The sequence below is a fragment of the Sprattus sprattus genome, assembly GCF_963457725.1.
Source record: "Sprattus sprattus genome assembly, chromosome: 9".
In the NCBI taxonomy this organism is placed as follows: domain Eukaryota; kingdom Metazoa; phylum Chordata; class Actinopteri; order Clupeiformes; family Clupeidae; genus Sprattus; species Sprattus sprattus.
The window spans coordinates 23,597,625-23,619,243 of record NC_137928.1 but is presented as its reverse complement, the minus strand read 5'-3'; the positions used below and the strand labels follow the sequence as shown (position 1 = coordinate 23,619,243).

At 42.4% G+C, this 21,619-nt stretch overlaps 1 protein-coding gene across 1 annotated transcript in view; it reads right to left on the bottom strand.

Moving 5' to 3' along the window:
• Positions 1–20,800, bottom strand: part of dhx36 (DEAH (Asp-Glu-Ala-His) box polypeptide 36) — a 40,750-nt gene extending 19,950 nt beyond the window's left edge. The window contains exons 1-15 of the mRNA XM_080844353.1: positions 20,217–20,800; positions 19,979–20,127; positions 19,566–19,767; positions 19,428–19,466; positions 19,168–19,338; positions 18,837–18,916; positions 16,334–16,408; positions 15,218–15,384; positions 14,712–14,793; positions 11,667–11,807; positions 11,155–11,260; positions 8,846–8,933; positions 7,081–7,136; positions 6,917–6,981; positions 1,269–1,412 (exon numbers count right to left, since the gene is read on the bottom strand). Of these exons, the coding sequence (XP_080700479.1) occupies positions 1,269–1,412; positions 6,917–6,981; positions 7,081–7,136; positions 8,846–8,933; positions 11,155–11,260; positions 11,667–11,807; positions 14,712–14,793; positions 15,218–15,384; positions 16,334–16,408; positions 18,837–18,916; positions 19,168–19,338; positions 19,428–19,466; positions 19,566–19,767; positions 19,979–20,127; positions 20,217–20,477 (1,826 nt within the window). The 5' untranslated portion in view covers positions 20,478–20,800. The remainder of the gene's footprint in view (positions 1–1,268; positions 1,413–6,916; positions 6,982–7,080; positions 7,137–8,845; positions 8,934–11,154; positions 11,261–11,666; positions 11,808–14,711; positions 14,794–15,217; positions 15,385–16,333; positions 16,409–18,836; positions 18,917–19,167; positions 19,339–19,427; positions 19,467–19,565; positions 19,768–19,978; positions 20,128–20,216) is intronic.
• Between the last annotated feature and the right edge of the window lie 819 nt (positions 20,801–21,619).

Genomic DNA, 21,619 nt, shown 5'->3' with positions numbered 1-21,619 from the left:
TTATGATATATTCCAGGCCAAAACTTACAACAAAACATAATGGCATGTGTACAGCAAGTTACTAAAGATCTCTACTTCATGCCGTTATACACCTTCGCCTGAAAGAGGCTAAGGACAGCCAATGTGATGTTGTAGGGAAAAGAGCATCACAACTACACCATACACACGCACACACACGCGCACATACACACACACAATCCCATCAAGTGAGAGAGATGGTAGGAGATGGAAATGCAAGACAGAGCAATAAAGCAAGCTGAGGGATTTGAAATGGATCTGATAGAAGAGAAATGGAGAGAGGGCCAGCGAAGCTTCCAGGTGCGGGTCTGAGCGAGCTCATGAATAATGCAAGCACATCACGTTGCTGTGGAGACAGAGCGAATCGGTGAGAGGAGCTACGGGGAAAAGTGTGACTTTGCAGGCAGTTCTTTGGCAGGTCTGGTCATTAGCAGCACTGCCGGCAAACAAAAGAGTACATAGACAGAGTAGAAAAGGGGAAAAAATGAAATGTCGAAAGAAAGAAATAAACAGAGAAAGAGACATGCTGAGAGAGATAGAGGGGGGGGGGGGGGGGTAGCGAGAGAGAGAGAAAAGAGAAGCTTGTTCCAATTTCAATGCTTAAGACTGTATCTGTGTGAGTCACCCTAATCCATCTAACCCCATCAGGCTTCAACACCTATGCAACAAACTGAAGTGCAATTTACCCTGTCACACACATTCCAGTGAACACACACATACACACAGACGTACACACACACACACACACACACAACTCTTCTTATTTAACATCACCGGCGCATAAAAGCTTTAAACGTGTGACAGGAACAGGAGCACTCATTTCACATGTCTATCAAACAATTCCCAGCGTAGGCACACAGACAGAGAGAAGCACTAAAGCTACAGAAACACTGACTGGAGCACAGATGGAAGTCACAGTGACAGGGCCTTTAAGAGCATGCACCCACTCATAGGACAAGAGAAGAACAGAAGAGAAGAGAAGAAAAGCGCGAGACAGAGGAAAGGAAAAGAGCACCATAAAAAGGTTTTGTCCTGCATCACAATGACAGCGTATGGAGAAGAGCTGTCATGTTAGCGAATGGTGACGGCTCCAAAGATGATAGGAACATTTTACCTCTATTTTTTATTTTCTGTCTTCCTATCTACACAGTTGAGACAATGGAGGATGGAGAGAGGGCAGAGCAACAGTGGGATCATACAGAAGGGGTGGGGGGGGGGACGTAGGGAGGGAAGGGGGAGAGTCATGGTACCTGCCAGCACGACCTTTCCTCTGCTTGGCATTCGCCAGGCTCACCCACTCCGGCGTCATGGTGCTGATGTTGTTCTGGGTGTCAAAGTGCGTCTCCTTAATCTTGCCACCGTCTATTACATACACCACGTCGTCTATAGTGATACTGACAGGGAAAGAGACATACAAAAAAGAAGGGGGGGGGGGCATGAAATCACTCATTTATTTAGGGTGTCTTGATTCTCTCAGTGTGATTATCTTCTTATATATATTCAGAAAATGTAGTTTCAATAAGTGTCCATTTTTGTCAATAAGTGCAATCGGGATCATGATGTAGAAACGCACTAAAGACCATCTTTTACAGTTGAGGTGTACATTTATTAGAGAAAAATGTACACAAGCCCTAAACTCACCTGAATGAACTTATCAAATACCTTTAAAAAAAGCCCTTAATTTTAATGACAAAAAAATATCATCAACATGGCCGTTTATGAGCTGAAACTGATTTCCGCAAAAATCGCTGGCAAGAAAGACAGACAACATACAAAGATATGGGAAATGGATTGACACCAAATGAAAAATATCAGGAGAAAACAAAGGCAATTGTCAAATCAAACACACCTCCATCCACAACACAAAATACTGAAGACTGCAATACTGTAAAACTCTAAATAGCTACAATAATAACAAAAAAAAAAGAACTCATTCAAAAGGGGAATTTTTGGATTGCGCATTTTCAAAACTTTTACAGATCCAGTTTGAAGAAAAGCTACACAATTTTAAATCTGTATTTATAAAACAACCAAAATCCACTTAGCACAGAATTGGCACAACAATTTAATTCTTCTTAAACTCATAAACTTCTGAAACTGTTTTCCTGATATCTGGAATTATGGAGTTATTAGCCCAATTCCTAAAGTGAAAACAAATTCAACAACAAATTGGACACCAATAATTATCTGTGAGAGCAGTAATCTGGGGAGGCATTTAGTAGCATTTTAATTGACAGAATTCAGACCTTCCTTAACAAACAGAATGCCAAAAGTAAAAATCAAATAGTCTTCCCCTCAAACCACTGTACCACAGATCATATTTACTCATATTTCATATTCACAGATCATATTTACCCTACACACCCTTATCAGTAAACATTAACAAAGACACAAAAATGGAGCATTATTTGCTGGCTGTGTTGATTTTCTTACAAGCTTTTGATCCTATTTGGCACACAGTATTATATTACACACTTTTAGAAAGTGGTCTACAGGGTAAAGTATATGATGTGATGAAATCAATGTATACGAACAATAAATGCACAGTAAAAATGGACAGATAAATCAGAGCTCTTTACACAGAGATGTGAACTGAGACAGGACCGCAGCCGGAGTCCAACACTGTTCAATATCTGAATTAATGAGGTGCAGTTGGAACAGTCTTCAGCCCCTGGACTTGCCTTCAGGAAGCAGAGGTCAAAGTCCTGCTCTATACTGGACCTGCTGGAGAAGTACTGCACTACAGACCTGGGCCCTGGCAGGTTATCTTATAAAAACTAGAATCTTGATTTTCCAAAACAAGCCCAGATGTCAGGAAAACAAACATCTTTTTCAGTCTAGGTAGCACCTTCCTAGAGCACACAGCGCAGTATACCGCGGGACTGCATCAGGAAGTTTCAGCACAGCCGTGGATGCACTCAAAGAAAATAAAAGAACCTAAAAAGCTCTCTATGCTACCCAAACTTAACTATATAAATATGCCAGTCACAATCTGGTGCTCATGATCTGACAGCATAATACAGCCTGTTGCACCATATGGCCGTGGGGTCTGAGGTCCGCTCAGTATGGAGGACAAGCATCCAACAGAAGCCTTCAAGCCAAATTCTTTCGATCTATATTGACAGTCCAAACACAAATACCCAACAACAGGGCAGACTTAGGCTGTTATCCAAGGGCTTTATCTATTCAAAAACAAACTCTAAAATTCTGGATGCATCTAAAGCCTAGTCTCAAAAATACACAGTCTGATGCATTAAAAACCCAGGAACCCAACCCAGAAGACTCAGCTGGTACTGAAGCTCACTAACTCAATGACAAAAACTGATACACAACACCCTCAGACCAATGCTCCTCCCAAGCCATCAATCTGTGTCAATAAAAATAATCAGACAAACAAAAGAAGACTATTTAGAACATTGGAGAAGCCAAACATTTACATTTACATTTAGTCATTTAGCAGACGCTTTTGTCCAAAGCGACGTACAAGGGAGAGAACAGTCAAGCCAAGAGCAATAAAAACCTGGTGTAACAATAAATACTGCCTTTTTTTTTCAAGAAATAACACAAACTACCAGTCAAAGTAGAATGAACATAAAATCTGACCCTAAAAAGAGAGTATACATGGACAGAGATCTCCTCTGTCAGAGATCTGAAACTGGGGCATCTCCTGACCAAGTACAGGCTCAATGACAATAACCTTACAGTGGAAACAGGTGGACATAGGGACACCTGTCTGGCCAAAGAGGACAGAACATGTGGTCACTGGCAAGACAGGGAAGGCTGAGACAGAGGAGCACTTTCTTCTTCACACAGAAATAAGAAAACCTCTGTTCTGTTAATTTAAAAGCATCCACCCAAACTTTGACGACCTCCACACAAAAGAAAAGAAAAACATGGCTATCCTCTCAGAGGAGGGACCTTCAGCAGCTTTGGCGGCAAAATATATTTAATTATTTCGTTACCTGAGAGACACTCGCTTATTCCCCCTCTAATATCTGTGTTTGTTTTCTGTAGGTTTGAGGTCACGTAAGGTTACACATAGACATTTTCGATTTCTTTCTTAGATTCCTTTTTGTCCATCCATGATTTGTCATGCAAATAAAACACTTGAATTGAAATTGAAAATTGAGAGAGATGGAGAGAAACAGAGATAGAGAGACAGAGAGAGCCTCTGCTTTTGCATTACAGGTACTTATTGCCAATGTCAGGGACAGATGAGCTTAAGATCAGTTCAAAGGCAATTGAAGACTGCAGCACACGCACGCACGCACCCACCCACGCACGCACCCACCCACCCACCCACCCACACACCCACACACACACACACACACACACACACACACACACACACACACACAGGGAGCTATAAATAAGCCCATCAGTGGGCATGAAAGCCCATCAGTTTGGATGTGAAGCGCAGTGGAAGTGTTGTGTGTATTTTGGGCGAGGTTGCTGGAGCCTGTTTAAAGGCGTTTGCTGTAGACTCATTAGCCATGCTGTGTGCCCAGCACTTGTGCTGACAGAGCTCTCAGATGTGATAATTAACCCCGAAACATGAAGGGCCTGTCAAACAGCTTCACTCCATGTGACCGACAAAATGAATCACACCCCTGCTTCACCACTTACAGGAAGGACGTCAGCTATGGGTTTCATACCCAAACACAGTACACAAACACAGTACACTACATGTTCTGAAATGGCATCCTCATTTGCGGTTTTCACTTATTTCCCTATATGAAAAGTAAAATGGCTTTGAAAGCCCACTTTCATCTTAGACCAAAGAGAGCCCTTCCTGCACACCAATGTCTGTGACACAAGGACATTCCATGTCCATTACTTACACATTAAACAGGTGATAATGGCGATACGTAGGTGATATTGGCGATGCGTTGGTGATATTGGAGATGTGTTGGTGATATTGGCGAGGCTTAGGTGATATTTGCAATACGTACTGTAGGTGATATTGGCGATACATACAGTGCCCTCCACAATTATTGGCACCCTTAGTGAATGTGCCCAAAACAGGCTGAAAAAATATTTGTTTGCTGTTTATCCTCTTGGTCTTTCACTCAAAATATTTACAAAAATCTTACCTTTTCATTGAAATAAAATTATTGAAAGAAAACTTTTTTTTTTTTCATTAAATAAATACTATTCTCCTAAACAGGTGTGCCACAATTATTGGCACCCCTTAATTTAATGTTTTGAGCAGCCTCCCTTTACCAAGATAACAGCTCCAAGTCTTCTCCTATAATGTGTGATGAGGTTGGTGAACACATGGCACAGACCTGAGACCATTCCTACATTCAGTATCTCTGCAGATCCTTCAGATTCTGAGGTCAACACATTTGCAGATTCGGCTTCAGCCCTTCCCACAGATTTTCTATGGGGTTTAGGTCTGGGGACTGTGATGGCCATGGCAAAACCTTTATTCTGCTGTCGGTGAACCATTTTTGTGTTGATTTTGAGGTGTGCTTCGGATCATTGTCCTGCTGGGATGTCCAACCACGGCCCATTTTAAGCTTCCTAGAGGGGGGCTGTTAGGTTTTTATTTAATATCTGCTGGTATTTGATGGAGTACATGATACCATGTATCCTAACAAAATGTCCAGGGCCTTTGGAAGAAAAACAGCCCAACAACATCAGAGATCCGCCACCATACTTCAATGTGGGTATGGGGTGCTCTTCTGTATGGCTATCTTTCTGTCTACGCCAAACCCACCTTTGATGTTTGTTGCCAAGAAGCCTTATTTTGGTCTCATCTGACCATATAACTCTAATATAAAAGTCTGACTTACATTTGGCAAACTGTAGGCACTTTAGTTTGTTGTTGATTGACAGCTTTTTCTGATAACCCTCCAAAACAACTTGAGGTGATGTAGGTGCAGTCTGATGGTAGTTTGGAGACTTTCTGACCCCAATACTTAACTAACCTCTGCAATTATCCAGCTGTGATCCTTGGAGATTCTTTTACCAGTCGAACCATCCTCCTCGCGGTGAGTGGGGTTAATTTACAGATAGGTCCTCTTCCAGGCTGATTCCTGACATCTCCTGTCGCTTTTAACTTCTTAACTATTGCCCTGATTGTGGAAGTGGGTATTTCCAACTGTTTAGATATTTTCTTATTTCCCTAAATCCGGATTTCAGCAGCTCAACAACATTTTGTCGCACTTTGACACTGAGTTCTTTTGTCTTTCCCATCTTGATGAATGACTAAGGGTATTTGGCATGTGTCACCTCATATTTATTCCTCAGTGAAGCAGGAAGCCATGGTTGACCACTTAAGAGTTCTTAATGAAACAGGTGAACTCAAAAATGTAAAACATGACTGGTAATATACTTCAGTTCGATTTTAATTATAGGATTTTCTAGGGGTGCCAATAATTGTGGCACCCATGTTTTGGAGAAAAATATTTTATGTAATGTCAAAAAAAAGATTTCTTTCAAGAATTTTACTTTGATGAAAAGGTAAGATTTTTGTGAATATTTTGAGGGAAAGACCAAGATGATAAACAGCAAAGATATATTTTTTCATAGCCTGTTTTGGTCACATTCACTAAGGGTGCCAATAATTGTGGAGGGCACTGTAAGTGATATTGCTATTTGTTTTTTGGATCTACTACGGTTTATATTACTTGTTTATTTATTTTATTTATTTTAATTATATTTTGATCACACTTGATATTTATATTCTGTATATTGAACATCTGTATTATTTCACTATACTGCGTCTATTTTGTTTTCTCTGTTTGACTTCTCTTACATATGTGCATCATGCTACAAGGGTGATATAGAACCACAATTACCAGCATCAGTATTTCAACATTTACCCAGGAGTCCCCTCCTTTCCCTTCACATCACATCACATCATAACATAACAACATATTCACATATTCACCTGGTTTCAGCAATGTTAGTGGCTATCACAATCTTCCGGACTCCAGGTGGAGGTCTTTTGAAGACCTGAGTGGGGAAAAATCATATCTTAATCCATGAAATTCTGCCGGCGCTCAGTAGTTTCTGGGGGAGAAGAGGTGCATAGAGGCGGGAGGAAGGGCTCACCATTGTCTGGTTGACCGTGGGCATAAGGGAATGGAGTGGAATTATCACAAACTTATCTGGAAAAAAGCACAAATGGCATCCATGTTATCAGATATTGACAAAAGATAGATTTTCACTTGAAATGCTACAGACTTTCTGACTGGCAACCTAGATGCCTTCTGATTGACATAAAAAAAAGACAACAGACAGCTGTTTCAGCAGGACATCTAAACTACCGGTATATGCATCTTTCCAACCAATGGATTATCTGTTTTTATATCAGCTGTTCACAACTCCTCCCGTGACTAGGAGAGCGTACATTTTTAAATCGGCATAGCACAGCTAATTTAAGCGGGCACAGACATGTCCTAGTCGTATTTTCATGAATGCGCTTCAAATATGCAAATGTGTTGGGTGGAAACAAGCTGCTATCGTGTTGAAGGTTTACGTTGTTGGAAGTCAAAACCAAACTTGAGAGAATCTCCAAGGGCTACTACAACCAGTGTTAATAGGGCAGACCAAGAATACACTTGACACGTCACCACCAGCCTAGTAAATAGGGGCCTACAAAAATCAACCTCAGACGTGATTCTTTATCCAATAGCCTTCAGTCAATTGAAGCATCCCACACGCACACGCACACACCACAGCGGGCAGGTTAAAAAAAAAACACATAAGCCTACCTGCAGTGCAACATGCCCGGAATAATACCTAGGCTACATGGTGCGTCAGAGAAGACGAAGCTGGGCATTGAATAGTGTCATTATTACATCAATGTTTGTCTTACCGATGCTGCCAGTTCACACACAAGCTACCAGCTGCTGCCAACATGCGTCTGAAGACGCAAAGGGCTGTGCTCACACCCCCTCTCACAACTCTCCCACACATGGTGTCTAAACATAATTAAGCATACACTCGTCTTGGGGGACAAGTTCCAAAAGCTCTTTTTTTTTAGCTTAAAAAATTAGATTAAAAAACAAAATACAGAAGTGTGGACCTCGGTGACCTTATAGCTGGTTACAGACATTGCTGTCATTTGAACTTGTTGATGTTTGTTTAAATACCCATGAAATACTTGGTAGGGCATTAGTTGACGTCAAGTCAAAATTCCATTAGAACCTATGGCTGAAGGCTGATACACACAGCATGTTACGTCTTAACTGGATGAATAATGACTGAAAAACAAGGTTAAACATCAGTTTCTCCAATATTCCAGGAGGAAATGAACACAAACAGCTAAAAATGATAGGTGATGTATAGGTTGCTGAGGTTTGAAAGCAAACCTGCTGCTTCACCAGGCTTTTGTTTTGCTAGCTTTCCCTGAGTGATAGCTGGGAGCGGTGAGCTCTCAGCCTGCTGCCTGCTCTGAACCGATTAGGTGGGAGGGACTACAGAATACAGCAATCACTTTTCAATAATGTGTAGTGAATGAAACGACAAGTTTATGTAAGCCCTATGTTGCAAAGAGAATTGCCATATTTAGCGTCTGGCTAATCAATTTGAAGAAACAATAACGGCTGACGCACAGACATGTCAATCATGGAGCTGAATTTTGTTCTGAATAACAAAGAGCAAATTCAGGAAAAACAAATTCCATCACATTATTTGTACTTGCCTGAATAACATATCTCTCAGGTACATCATAATTGAGGTATGATTTATAACTTGACAACTGGTGTGCAAATGTTTATTTGTTGATACTGTCTCTGTCTCTGTGTGCGTGTGCGTGTGTGTGTGTGTGTGTGTGTGTGTGTGTGTGTGTGTGTGTGTGTGTGTGTGTGTGTACCTGACTTGAACATCTGCTGAGCCATGAGAAGGTCATTAAGACCACTAATGTTGTCCCAGCCAGGCAGGAAGACCAGAATGGCCCCATCCTGAAATACACAAACACCACATTATGAGGTCCAAGCATGCATTAAAACACACAGACACACCCAGGCACGCTCTCTCAATCACTCACTAACTGCTTCTTTGTCTCTCTTTCACACAGACAACAACAAGACAGCATATATTCTCAACTAGCCCCTTATATAGAACCTGCTCAAATCTATACCTGTACAGGACTCGCCGTGGGTAAAAGCCTCTGCTGATGAATATATGTAAAATGTAAAATGTCATATCTGCGGAAATAAAGGTTGTAAATGTTCAGGTAGCGCTCGAGATGTCTGACAACCCCCTATGACAAAGCAGGGCTGCTACTTGCGTCACGCCCTAATGGCTGCATTTGCGCATGTGCACTTCAAAGTGAGAGAGGAAAATATTACTCAGAGCAAAAGGGCAACGCGAGTCAAACGGGCAGACAGACAAAATGCCTCTCCTGGGCGACGGCCCTCTTATGTGTGCAGGAGCCTTCACGCAAACGTCTACCTGACCTCACTAAGACAGGGGAGCAACTCTCACGCAGTCAAGAGGAGGGAGGCAGAGTGTAGTGGATGGAAAGAGAGAGAGAGAGAGAGAGAGAGAGAGAGAAAGAGGTAATGGAGAAGTACGGGGGGATGGGGGGAGAACAAGGCGGAGGATGGAGAGTGTAGAAACAAAGCGGAAAGCTGAGGGACACGGCAGCCTTGTTTTCAATTCATCCTTCCCTTTAGACCAGATGCTGTGCAACATTTAAAACACAGATACCACAAGCTCATGTCTGTGACAGCCACAAAGGAGTAGATGAATGTGCAGGGGAATGAGCGTGTGTGTGTGTGTTCACATATACGAGCATGTTAGTGCACACATCAGTACTCTTCTTGACCCACTTTGCTCTTCCTTGTGAAGCCAGGCTGACATTAAAAGGCACACAATTCCCAAATGCGATGCCTAATTAATGATCATTAAGGTGTGTGACGTGGGGACAACATCCTCCCCACTGCGTCCCTGCCTTCTCCTGCCTCACATCTTCCTTCCAGCGAACACCCTCCTCTCGCTGTCAGGACGGGCTGCCGAGGAGGAGAAAGCTGGCGAGATCAAGAGGAAGATAAAAGGCTGGCAGAGAGTCTCGTGAGGGCCCTTTTGGCGATTGTGCGAAAGAGAGCCCGCCCACGTGCAATCTCCTCAACAAAGACCTGGCCTTCACCTGGGCGCCTTTTTCTGGTGCACACAAGGGTGCTCCATGCACAAACACGTGCACATAAGAATGGCTTATTAATTATACATTGCACTGAAGCCACATTAACACACTCACACAGCCTCTTCCTCGCTGAACATAAAAAAGTTTCCCAACACGCATCTTACTTGAAATGACAAATGGCCCCTTAAAGGCAAGACTCCAAGTGCTGCTAAGACAGACTCTGTCTATCTGATTATACCTTAGGAGGGGAAAAGTGCGCACACACAAATACTTTATTGCAAAGCTCCTGAAATGTAGACACTGAGCACAGACATATTGCTAAATGTATATTATGTCTATATTTCGTATAATGTCTGCAGTGTAGAGGGTAGACAACACAGCCGATTCATATAAATAAGTCTATCTTACAGAGAGACTACTCTCAAGGGTACCGTTCTCTGGGCTTCCATCCAATAAGGGCAGAAGCAGCAGGCCTGGCATGGGTTCAGCTAATGAGATGAAGTGGCATCTGCACAGCTGCAGTGCTCTGGCAGGGGACTGAACAGCCTCGCCTCGCCTCACCTAGGGGAGGCCTGCAGTGCATCTTCATTAAGGCAGGGCGTAATGTCGGAGCAAACACCCTTAAGCCCCGGAATCTCCTCACAGATAAGAACCAGCACCACTGATCAAAGAGTGGGAGGAGAAGGAGGGAAGGCAGTAGAAGAAATGAAGGGAGAAAGAAGAAGGGTGCTGCCGAAGAGAGGAGAGGAATGGCAGGAATAGAGAGCGAGAGAGCGAGAGAGAGAGAGAGAGAGAGAGAGAGAGAGAAGGGCAGATCACACGCGTAGCATCTGTTAAGCTCTCCTATTAACAACCAGATAGTTGCCAATGAGCTCCTGCTGTGGCAGTCCTCACCCACTAGACCCCATCTGTCTCTGTTCACTCACTCCCTCTCACACACAGCCATCATTTACACTCAGGGTGAGCATGTAGGAGACAAAAACACATACACACAGACAAACAAACACACTTGACACAAACACACACTCACTACTCACATCCTCTTTCATCACAATATGTCTAATGAGTTCTATGATCAATTCCAGGTCGATTTTGTCATCGTCATCCATCATCTCCATCACGTCAATGGTGCTGTCTGAGAACCTGTCAATCACAGTCAATCACGAGAGCCAGCATTAGTGCTCATAAACTTTTTTATGAAGCTCAGCTGCAACCCACTTTGCTTTTATTTCATGAGCTACAACTACAGTCCCCTGTCAACAACAACATTTCCACCATCCAGATGGTGTCAGAAAAGTTAATGTACTGCTGATCAAACAAACAACACTAGCCAAACATTTGAAACATTTTCATGATGTTAATGGGAACAGGAAATACAAAATGCCAACATTTTCAATGATGTTTGGTTAAATGAACAATGGTGCCGCCAACATGATTCTGACACTGACACCAGTCCTTATAAAGGTGATATCCTTATCAGAAAGGCCAGAGAGTTTTACAGTAGCTCTGCTGTGTGTCTGGTGGAAGTGAAAAGGGGTCTGTGACTGACTTATCCCTGAGGGTGCGTGCGTAGCAGGGCCAGCTCTCTCGGTACTCTGCCTCCTTCTGCTCCTTCTCTGGGCGGGACACTTGGCCCTGCATAAAGCCCCGCTTCCACCTGGGCCTGCGCTCCTTCTTCTGAGGTTGGTATCTAAGGAGACACACACGCAAAACACAGAGAGGCCCAGTCTGGTAATGAACACAGCTTGCATGTGCGATGAGGAAATCGGCTAAAGAGGGCCACACAACTTCACAACTTTAACAATCACACTTCACACTTCAATTAGCGCATGCTAGCTCATCTTTATCCAAGAGATTCCCTTTCTTTAGAAAATCTCAGATCTTGTGCATGCTAATAGCTAAGGAGCACAAAGTAATAACCATCTCTCTGTAAAATCCAAATGTTAACATGGAATGATTATTAGTGTGCTTGCCCGAAGGGAAGCACACTATTGTTCTTCGTTTTTTACTATTTTTTTTATTCTAGTAGTTTTTCTTGCAGCTAACTACTCCTCGCCCGATTGAGATAGAGACGCAGTTCAAACACCAAAACGTCCGGCCCGATCCGGTGCAAGCTGCTATGACTTTTCGTGGCGGTACTCCTTGCCACTCCTTTTTTATTCCTCTTTTTCCATCACCTTTTTTCTCCATAGACTTGCATGGCAGAACTTTGAGGCATTATGACATCATAATAGGCTCATTAAACTGGCTTGCACCTGTGATTCACTGACAACTCTCACTGACACCTGCGCACGGTTCCTCTTCTCTCTCTGTCCCTCTCCATTCAACTGTATAACTAGGAATATTAAGAGACACCTTCCATACCAGGGCTCTACTCACTCATGCATACTCACTCATGTTTACTCACTCGTGCATACTCACTCATGCATACTCACTCGTGCATACTTACTCATGCATACTCACTCATGTTTACTCACTCATGTTTACTCACTCATGCGTACTCACTCATGCGTACTCACTCATGTTTACTCACTCATGCATACTCACTCATGCATACTCATTTGTGCATACTCATTTGTGCATGCTCATCCAGCAGGGAGAGCTGGAGAGCTGACACCTGCCCCAATTCCAAGGCACTTGTTCTCTCGATCATGGCCGCAACAGAGCAAGCACACTCTCGCAGTTCGTTCACGAAACGCATTCTAGTTTCATATGTAGTCTAGTCCTTTATGTCCTATTTGTTCTAATAGAAACCACTACAACCATTAAACTAAAGATGTATTATGCTGTCGAATTTCTTCAAAGAAACAACTTCAACCAGATGCATTTTCCACAAGAGGATGTGAAGTGTGATTGTCCAACAGTAGCAGAGGATTGCTAACCTTTGCCCAGCAATACACAGACTATACAGCCCAAACACATGAGCCTATAGCACACAGACTGTACAGCCCAAACACATGAGCATACAGCACAGAGTAGGGTTTATGATTAATATAACACTATTCAAAAAGAGTTTATAGTCTGTATTCATTGTGTGCAATAATCTACATAACTTTACTACTTTACCAGGCAAAAATACGACCATCTGTCCATGTATTAAGTTTAAAGTCTAAAGTGTTAAAATACTTAAGTCTTACCCAACTCTATCCATCCTCCATGCTTTAGGTGTTAAGAATGTCAATGATACTTAGATGAATTGCTTTGAAAAAGAAGAGGACCTATTAGAAGATGTCTTCTTATAGTCTTCTAAAATGTCCTCTTTGATAGTACTAAGACGAGGAATGGAGCTGGCTTAGCGGAGTTGGTGGTGTGGCAGTTAGCATGACAAGCTATAACCTAGCTCTTCAACCCAACGCAGTCTCAGGAGATCAGGAGGTCACAATAGCAACAACTGAGGAACTTGAAGGGACTGAAAAATTATGTCATGGTTGCCGCATTTCTATTGGACAAGTAGTTATCTGTTTTGGTTTTTTGTTATTTTCCTAAAGTATGTAGCCAACATAGCTAGCTACTTATGTAGCGCATGTATTAACGCTAACACTAGTAGACTGTAGCTATGTTTGGATGGATCCGACGGGCCGGGCCAGCTTCGGCCAAATATTCAGAAATGATACTCGGGCTCGGGTCGGGATCGGACACATCAGTGCGATAAGACATTGAACATTCCATATTTAAAATATCTTAATACATAATGAAGTCAAGCGTCTGCTTCACATGATGCACAAGTTCGTTTTTGAGAATAAAAGAAATCACATTTAGGATAACCAGGGTTGCGTCTGAACCCGTTCATTGAAGGAAAGTTCATGAACTTGTTTTCATGTTCTTTCTTCTACTGTCTATAATTGGTGAGAGAAATAGCGCAGAAATTGCGTAGAGGCTGAGAGCAGTATTGAAGACAGATAAAGATTAAGAAAAGTTATGGATCGCAACATATTGAAAAGGTGGCAAAATGGCATCACGGAGGAAGTTAAAGAGAAACTGTCATCTGGAGAGTTTAAAACCATACTAAACGAAATCTACTGTATGGAGATTTTTCTGATTAGAAGTCGATGCGGATTCTCATTAGGCTGTTGGATATGTCCAATGTAAGAAGTGTGAAGTTTTAATGAAATTTGGTTGATGCAATCCTCTTTCTCCACAACAAAATGGATTAAACAACGATGGTTGGAATATGTAGATAGTTTTGAAAAGAATGTTGGCGTGCACTTACATTTTTCAAGAAAAGAAAAGATCTTCAATGGTAAGTCTTGTCTGTTGTGTCTCCTTTGGTGTAAGATATAAAGTGAGTTTTATTTAGGCATAGCGTGTGTAATATGTTGGCTATTTGTTTGTTAACCTTTCCTGCTGCCTGTCTCTGACCATACGTTATGCGCGTAAATGTGTCATTAGTATGAACAGTTGAGAAATTGATTCCGTCGGGCTCGGTTCGGATTTGGACAAAATATTTGAAATGGCTGTCGGAACCGGGCCGGGCTCGGTTACTACACTGTCGGATGCGGGTCGCGGTCGGACAGAAAAATCCGGCCCGATACACGCTCTAATGCTCATGTGGTTGGCTGGCTGGGCGAGGCAAATGGCGTCCAGTGGAACTAACCTGAGCATCTCCAGCACGTCCTCCAGAAGGTACTCCTGGACAGGGTATGTGAAGCCAGGAATATGAATCATTGGGCAGTTACCTTCAGGGGAGGAGGGCAAAGGAATCAGAGGTCTCGATAGCGAGCTGATAAACACAATCATGTTTCTGTAACATTTCAGCTAGTGGCCTACACATGGCCTGACTGATTAACCAACAACATGTGGATCGCTGCGTAATCATATGTGTGAGGAAACAGCATACCAGGAAAGTAAATCTCATGGCTGCGAAAAGTCTCCAATTTTCTTTGGAAGCTATATCAATTTGTTGATTGACTACTGTGGAAATTCTCAATTGCAGCCTTCCAAATGGAAAACAGTCAAGCATGAGTTACTACACTGACTGGGATCGTGCATTAAACTGTCAGTGGATGTTACATTTCCATTCTGTAGTAATGACATGTCCATTAGGAATATTTCCCATTCGACAGTCAAAATGACACTTTCCACACAACAGTCTCTTCTCACCAAAGTACTTGCTGAATTTTTCTGCATTGAGTGTAGCGCTCATGAGAACCACCTTCAAGTCATCTCGGACCGACAGCAGGTCCTTCACAATAGTGAGAAGAACATCAGATTGTAGGTTCCTCTCATGGATCTCATCCAGAACCAGGTGGCTAATGCTGGACAGGTGTCTAAGAATAGGTGAAACCAGATAAAGAGTATCAGGTTGGGTATTATCAAGTACTCAAGGGAAAGAAAATTACAGACACATTTATCCATTCAATTTCATTTTAGTCATTACTAATTTAGCCCTCGGGTTATTACAAGTATTACAGTGACTTATAATTTCATTCATTTCAAATCAACGTAGCATTTACTTATTTACAAGAAGTAGTGTGTGTGAGAGAGAGTTTGTGTGTGTGTTAGTGTAAGAGGGAGAGAGTATGTGTATGTGTGTGTGTGTGTGTGTGTGTGTGTGTGTGTGTGTGTGTGTGTGTGTGTGTGTGTGTGTGTGTGTGTGTGTGTGTGTGTGTGTGTGTGTGTGTGCGTGTATGTGTGTGAGAGAGAGAGAGAGAGAGAGAGAGAGAGAGAGAGAGAGAGAGAGAGAGAGAGAGAGAGAGAGAGAGAGAGAGTTGGTGAGTGGGTGAGTGAGTGAGAGAGAGAGATACTTGTTGCAAAAATCACATTGGTCTGTAATCTTAGCTTTAGTATCCTAGCTTTCTTGGTCATGTTACTCGGTACAACCAGGAAGTTGTGCATTCCATAAAAGCAAAAACCATTATACTGTCAATAGTTAGAACCAATTTCTGCTTGTAAGAAAATATACAACAGGAAATATGTTCCTACTATGTCCAGGCTTGTTTGAAGGCTTTCATGTCATGTGTGTCAAAGAAAGCGACAGGATGTACAGGTATCATCTCTCTGCAGGTTGCAAGAACATAAAGGCAGCTACAGACCTTGGGCTTTCTGTAAGTCTGCTTAGAGTCTATACAGACCTGCAGTGGCCTGATAAACCAAAGCCTCATCAATGACGCCAGTGAGAGAGAATGACAAAGCTAGGTGAAAAGAGGGAAGGAAGGAGAGTGAAGGAGAGAGAGAAGGGGAGAATTGGAGAGGGATGAATGGGAGGAGGACACTCACTGATCGGAGCGGAGCCACTGAAGAATTATGCCCGTCGTACAATACAAAATAGAGCCTTGTTTCCGTGGTAACCGGCTGAAAAGCAGAGCCAAGAGTAGGGGAGGGGGCAGGGAAGGGAGGGGGGGGGGGATAAAAGAAAAAAAAAGGACATAAGAATTTAATAAACACAAATAATTTCAGGTTTATATTTTTCACATTCACTATAAACGAAAAAACTATTTTAACATGAACAACAAATCTGTGTGACTGCTTTTGCAAACTGACGGATATAGAGAGAACCAGAGACAGACCGTCAGAAGGAAGCAACCAAAAAGACGACACACACAATCCCTACGGGTTTCACAGGCACATCCCCATTCCTTCTGTCATCATCTATTATTAACTCTCCGACTCTAATCCACCCTGCACCCCTCTCAGTTCTCTGTACCTTCACCCTCTCCACCTGCATGGCCTCTGTTGCTGCAGATTAACTGTGTCACTCTTCCGACTCCCTACCATGATATGTACCCTTTCACATTGATCCATCCTCCTATCACCTTCATCAGTACAGCTATTGCTCTGGCCATCTGTTCCTCCTCATTCACAGGAGACTGGAGCCTGTGATGTTCTACTCCCTCTTGCCTCCCTCTGGACCCAGTTAGTCCCCGCCAAACCAACCCAAGCTGCAGAATGCCCCAGGTGGAAACAACCACCACATGGCCTCTGAAAATAAATAAATAAGATAAATCCACACTGTCTGTCCATAACTGTGAACATTGTGGACATTTTCCAGCGATGAAATTAGCTAAAGCTAAAACAAGATCAAACCGTGGTGATGATTATCAATAGTAATTAAACTGGAAAAACAGCAACTAGGCTGCGATTTGAGCTTCTTTAAGAGTGGGGCTGTTCACAAATGCTCTGAAATGATCGGCTATTCAGCCACAAATTAAAGGCAGAGGGTATGAACCTGATTCTGGCAGCAGACTGCTTTCCCATCAAATCTAAAATGCAACACATACTCTGTCTTCTGAGCCTGTGAAGCCTGAGAAACTGCAGGGTAATTAAGGACGCTGAGGGATAAAGCTGAGAGATTGATTTGTGAGATTTGAGTGTGTCTCTGATGAGAAGACAGGATGTTAAGATAAGTCAGTGGAACACTGTGACCATCAGAGTTGAATCTCGGTTCAAGGAACACTCCAGCTGCAAAAAGAGGAGGACGAGGAGTAGGCATAAAAGGGGAACATGAAGAGAGAAACCTGGCAGGCAGAACATAGAAGTCACAGATTAAAAGCCAGTAGTTTAAAGGTCTGAAACATCTGAGAACGACCAAGAGACAGTCTGAGAAGCACTGGTTGAAGTCAAGAAGAGATTGGCAAATACCATGTCAAATTAACACTGACTGAACATCTTGGATTTTCCTCATACCTTATGTAAATAATGTACTTGTGTCCAACAACTAGGGTGCAAAATGTTCTGCTTGTATCTTCTTTCATTTCTGAGTAATGGAGGTTTTTTTTAAAGTGGGGTTGTGGCCCTGATTTTACAGCAAACAACAAGAGTAGCTAAAGGTCCATAAGTAACAGCCAGTGGTAAAGGTCATGTGTTTTTAGCAGAAACAACTTACCCACAACCTGCAGCAACCTGCAGGTCACCCGCTAACAGGCGTTAACACTTACCACTGTACCACTTTTGCATATTTGGCTTGCTGAAAATTGGTACTTTGGACCAACTATTTTAGAAGTTAAAGACAATACTGTAGAACGATCCCTTAAATTCCAAGCATACAGCATGAATGATTCAAAAGCAATGACCTATAGGACTTGGGCATTTTTTAGCAGCACTTGTTTTTTTGGCAGTTAAATTAGGGCCACACCCTTTATATATATAATTAGATATTTTATATATATAAAAATGACAGCACTAATATATATATATATGTATATTAATATAAGAATATACAGTCTTGCATTTTGCACACTAGTTGTTGGGTACAATGACATTATTTACATAGAGTATGAAGCAAATCCAAGACAGTGAATTGGGAGGTTGCACATGGAATGGCCCTGATTGTCTCGAAGGTCAAGAGGGCTACACACTAATCAGGAATCTCTCCACAGGCACACTCCCCTGAGAGAGAGAGAGAAACACTCCAAAGCACAGCAGGCCCCACTAAGCTCCCTTCATCATCAGACCATAATAAAGCTACTTTATACAAACAAAACAAGACAGGAGAGAAATTACAATTCTGGGAGAGGTTGAGACAAAGACACTAAAGAAGAAACATTCAAAGACACACTGAGGCTAAACAAAAAGTTACATCAAGTGGGAGCAAATCCACTGTGGGGTTATATAACACCATATATGTAGTAAAAGGGTGCTATATGGAAAGAGATGACGACAACAATTCTGAACCTAAAACCGCTGATCATCTGACCATCATCACCTTTCCCTGCCCTTAATAATGACTAAACAAATGCACAAAACAGATTTCATTACTTCAATATTCATAGGCCATACTAACCTCTGAAGTCGAATCTGGTATCCACAAGAGTTTCCATTACCCACACTCTCAGCACGCTCTGAAGACACTCTCTCTGCAACCTGCATGGAAAATGGCTGTTAGTGACACAGCAGCTATGTAAAGGTTACAGCTCAATCAGTTAGTCTGAGTTATAGATATCTGCAATAACAATTCCTCCTAACTCACGCAAATCTGAAATTAGACTTACAAGGCCAAACTAAAGCCAAGGACTTCCATGACTCTCTAGACAACCAATGACACATAAAGGATAATGTTTACATGTTTGAAGGAGTTATTGATGAAGGCATCTACCGACAGACTTGTAGCATACCGAGATAGCACTGATGCGGCGTGGCTGGGTGCACACCACCCTGCAGAGGGACCCCATGTCTCTCTCGATGTAACTGTCCAGGATGAACTGTGTGACCTGAGTGGTCTTCCCACATCCAGTCTCCCCGCTCACCACCACAACCTGGTTGGCCTGGATTAGCTCGACCAGTTCCTGAATGAAGGATATGACACAGGTCTGTTAGCTGGAACTCTTCAGTGGGCTGTCAGCGACCCATCTGATGACCAACGTGTAAGTCATACCTCTCTCATTCCATATGATGGAAGTTTTTCCCTGAATTTCTGAAACAAAACAAAAAGGTCATACTGTCAGTTTGTGGCACAGACATCTACACAGTAGAGGGAATAACACAGAGAAAAAGGAACAGTAGAGCCTCTCACCAACATGTCCAAATACTTAGTCTCAGCCCTTTTCATCTGCAAGTCTTTCTTGAGCTCTTGGTCAAGGGTTGGTTTGCGTATAATGTCCTGAAACAGGTATTCAAGGTCTTTGGCGCTGATCATTTCAGTTTCTTGCTTTTCTTCTTTAATTTCAGTTTTTATCTTAGGTACTTCCTCCGGAGGTTCATCCCCATCAAAGTAACTGAGTAGACATGGACAAAGTAATTAACAATACGTTTATTTTGATTATGTTTATATAAGCTTATTTATACAAAACATTTATGCTAACAACATTGATGTAAATATTACAGCATGCAGCTCAGAACCCCAAAGGCATCATACTACCTGGTAAATAAAGTCTAGCTTAATAGTAGTTAAATTAGAGAGGAGCCGAGTATTGAGAGGCTACTCACCTGTGTCTGCTCTCCTCTGGCTTAGATCTCCAGCACTGTGATGTGGAGGCGTCTGTTTTCATGCCAGCTCCCGGTGGCACTCGTTGAACCGAGTTTAGTAGTTCAGTGATGTGTTGCTCTCTTGACTGATCCATCTGAACCACGGCCCTCTTCACATGTCAAGCGTAAAATCAAGAGTTAACACGGCAAGCACAAAACGATAGGTGATGTTTATTCTAAAAAGGGAGCAAATACTCACTGATTTCCTCTCCTGTTCGGATCTTTTGATACCACCGGATTTGGCGTACCATAAACCAATCTCTCTGCCTTTCAGATGTGGCGGGTGTTTACCCCGTGGGCCACCGCCTCCACGGCCCTGATCCTCCCGTGTTTCCCAGCCGGAGTTCCTCTGATAACCTCCGCTACTTTGCCCTGTTCCTCGCTCCCATCTTTCATCATTCCCATCTCCAAACCTGCGACCTCCTCTTCGGCCTCTTCTGCCACCATGACCATAACTCATACCGCCCACAGCAGTGCAACGACTCCCTTTCCTTTTCGTAAGTACACGTGAGGTGTCCTTAGCATGAATTATCTTTGGCCGAATTCTGTTGTTAACCAGTTAGCTTTAAGATAGTTAAAGAGTTAACTTCACAGGTATGCACGCCTGTTTGCAGCCTAAACAGTTCATCACCTTGCTAACTAGAAACCCTTGACAGAGAGACGTACATCCGTGACGCCGATAAAGGATTGAGCAGAAAAAAAGAGAACGTATATTGAGGTATTGTTGGTTTTCGAATGAAAAAAAAAAGTATTCCAATAATTTAATTCAATAGTATAGGCTAAATCCTGTGTTTACTTCTGGCTAGCTCTCTGGAAAAGAGACAGCAGAAAAATCGCACAGTGATGACATCATTTGGTTTTAAGTCGCGTCGTTTCAAATTGTATCATAATAAAAGTGTGGTGTAGCCAACGACACTGATAATGTGCAAGCTCAAGAAAGGTTTCAAAACAGTCTATCTTTCAGCCTAAACGGTACGCCAGATGTTCTGAGTATCTTCTTTTAAATGGAAGGGTTGATTAACATTCTGAATAAATTACCGTGGCAAATATTGTTGTATTGATGTAATGGGCTATTTACTGGTCATAATTATGGTTTTTCTTTTGCGGGCCGTTATGAGAACAGTGTCTAATATTCAACAACAGAAAGTGGGCTACAATCTGGTTAAGATGTCGTGTGGAGATCATACTGGTAGATAGCTGGTCCCTCCTGTGACATTTTGTCCAAATTTCCTCCTCAATGCCATCCGTGGTCACCACGGTTTTCCGACCTCTGGCTTAGTAGGCCTACTGTGTAAGGGTGCTACCACAACTCTAAAATAGAAACATGAAGCACAATCATTGTCCATTTATAGTAAAGATAGCTTAAACAAAGCCACAATTATTCATAGATATCTTTAAACCCTTTAATATCACTCTAATTGCTGTATTTCATTCTGGGTTATAGTTTGACACAGAGTTTGCAAAGTTTCCATAACAAAAATGTGAAGGTATTATCGTCCCCAAGATACTGAAAAGGTCTACAACAGTAAATGAACCTGGTACCTTGCCAACAGTTCCAGAAAATGATGGTTGGGTGAGCTATGTTCTCAATCAAGCTCTTGT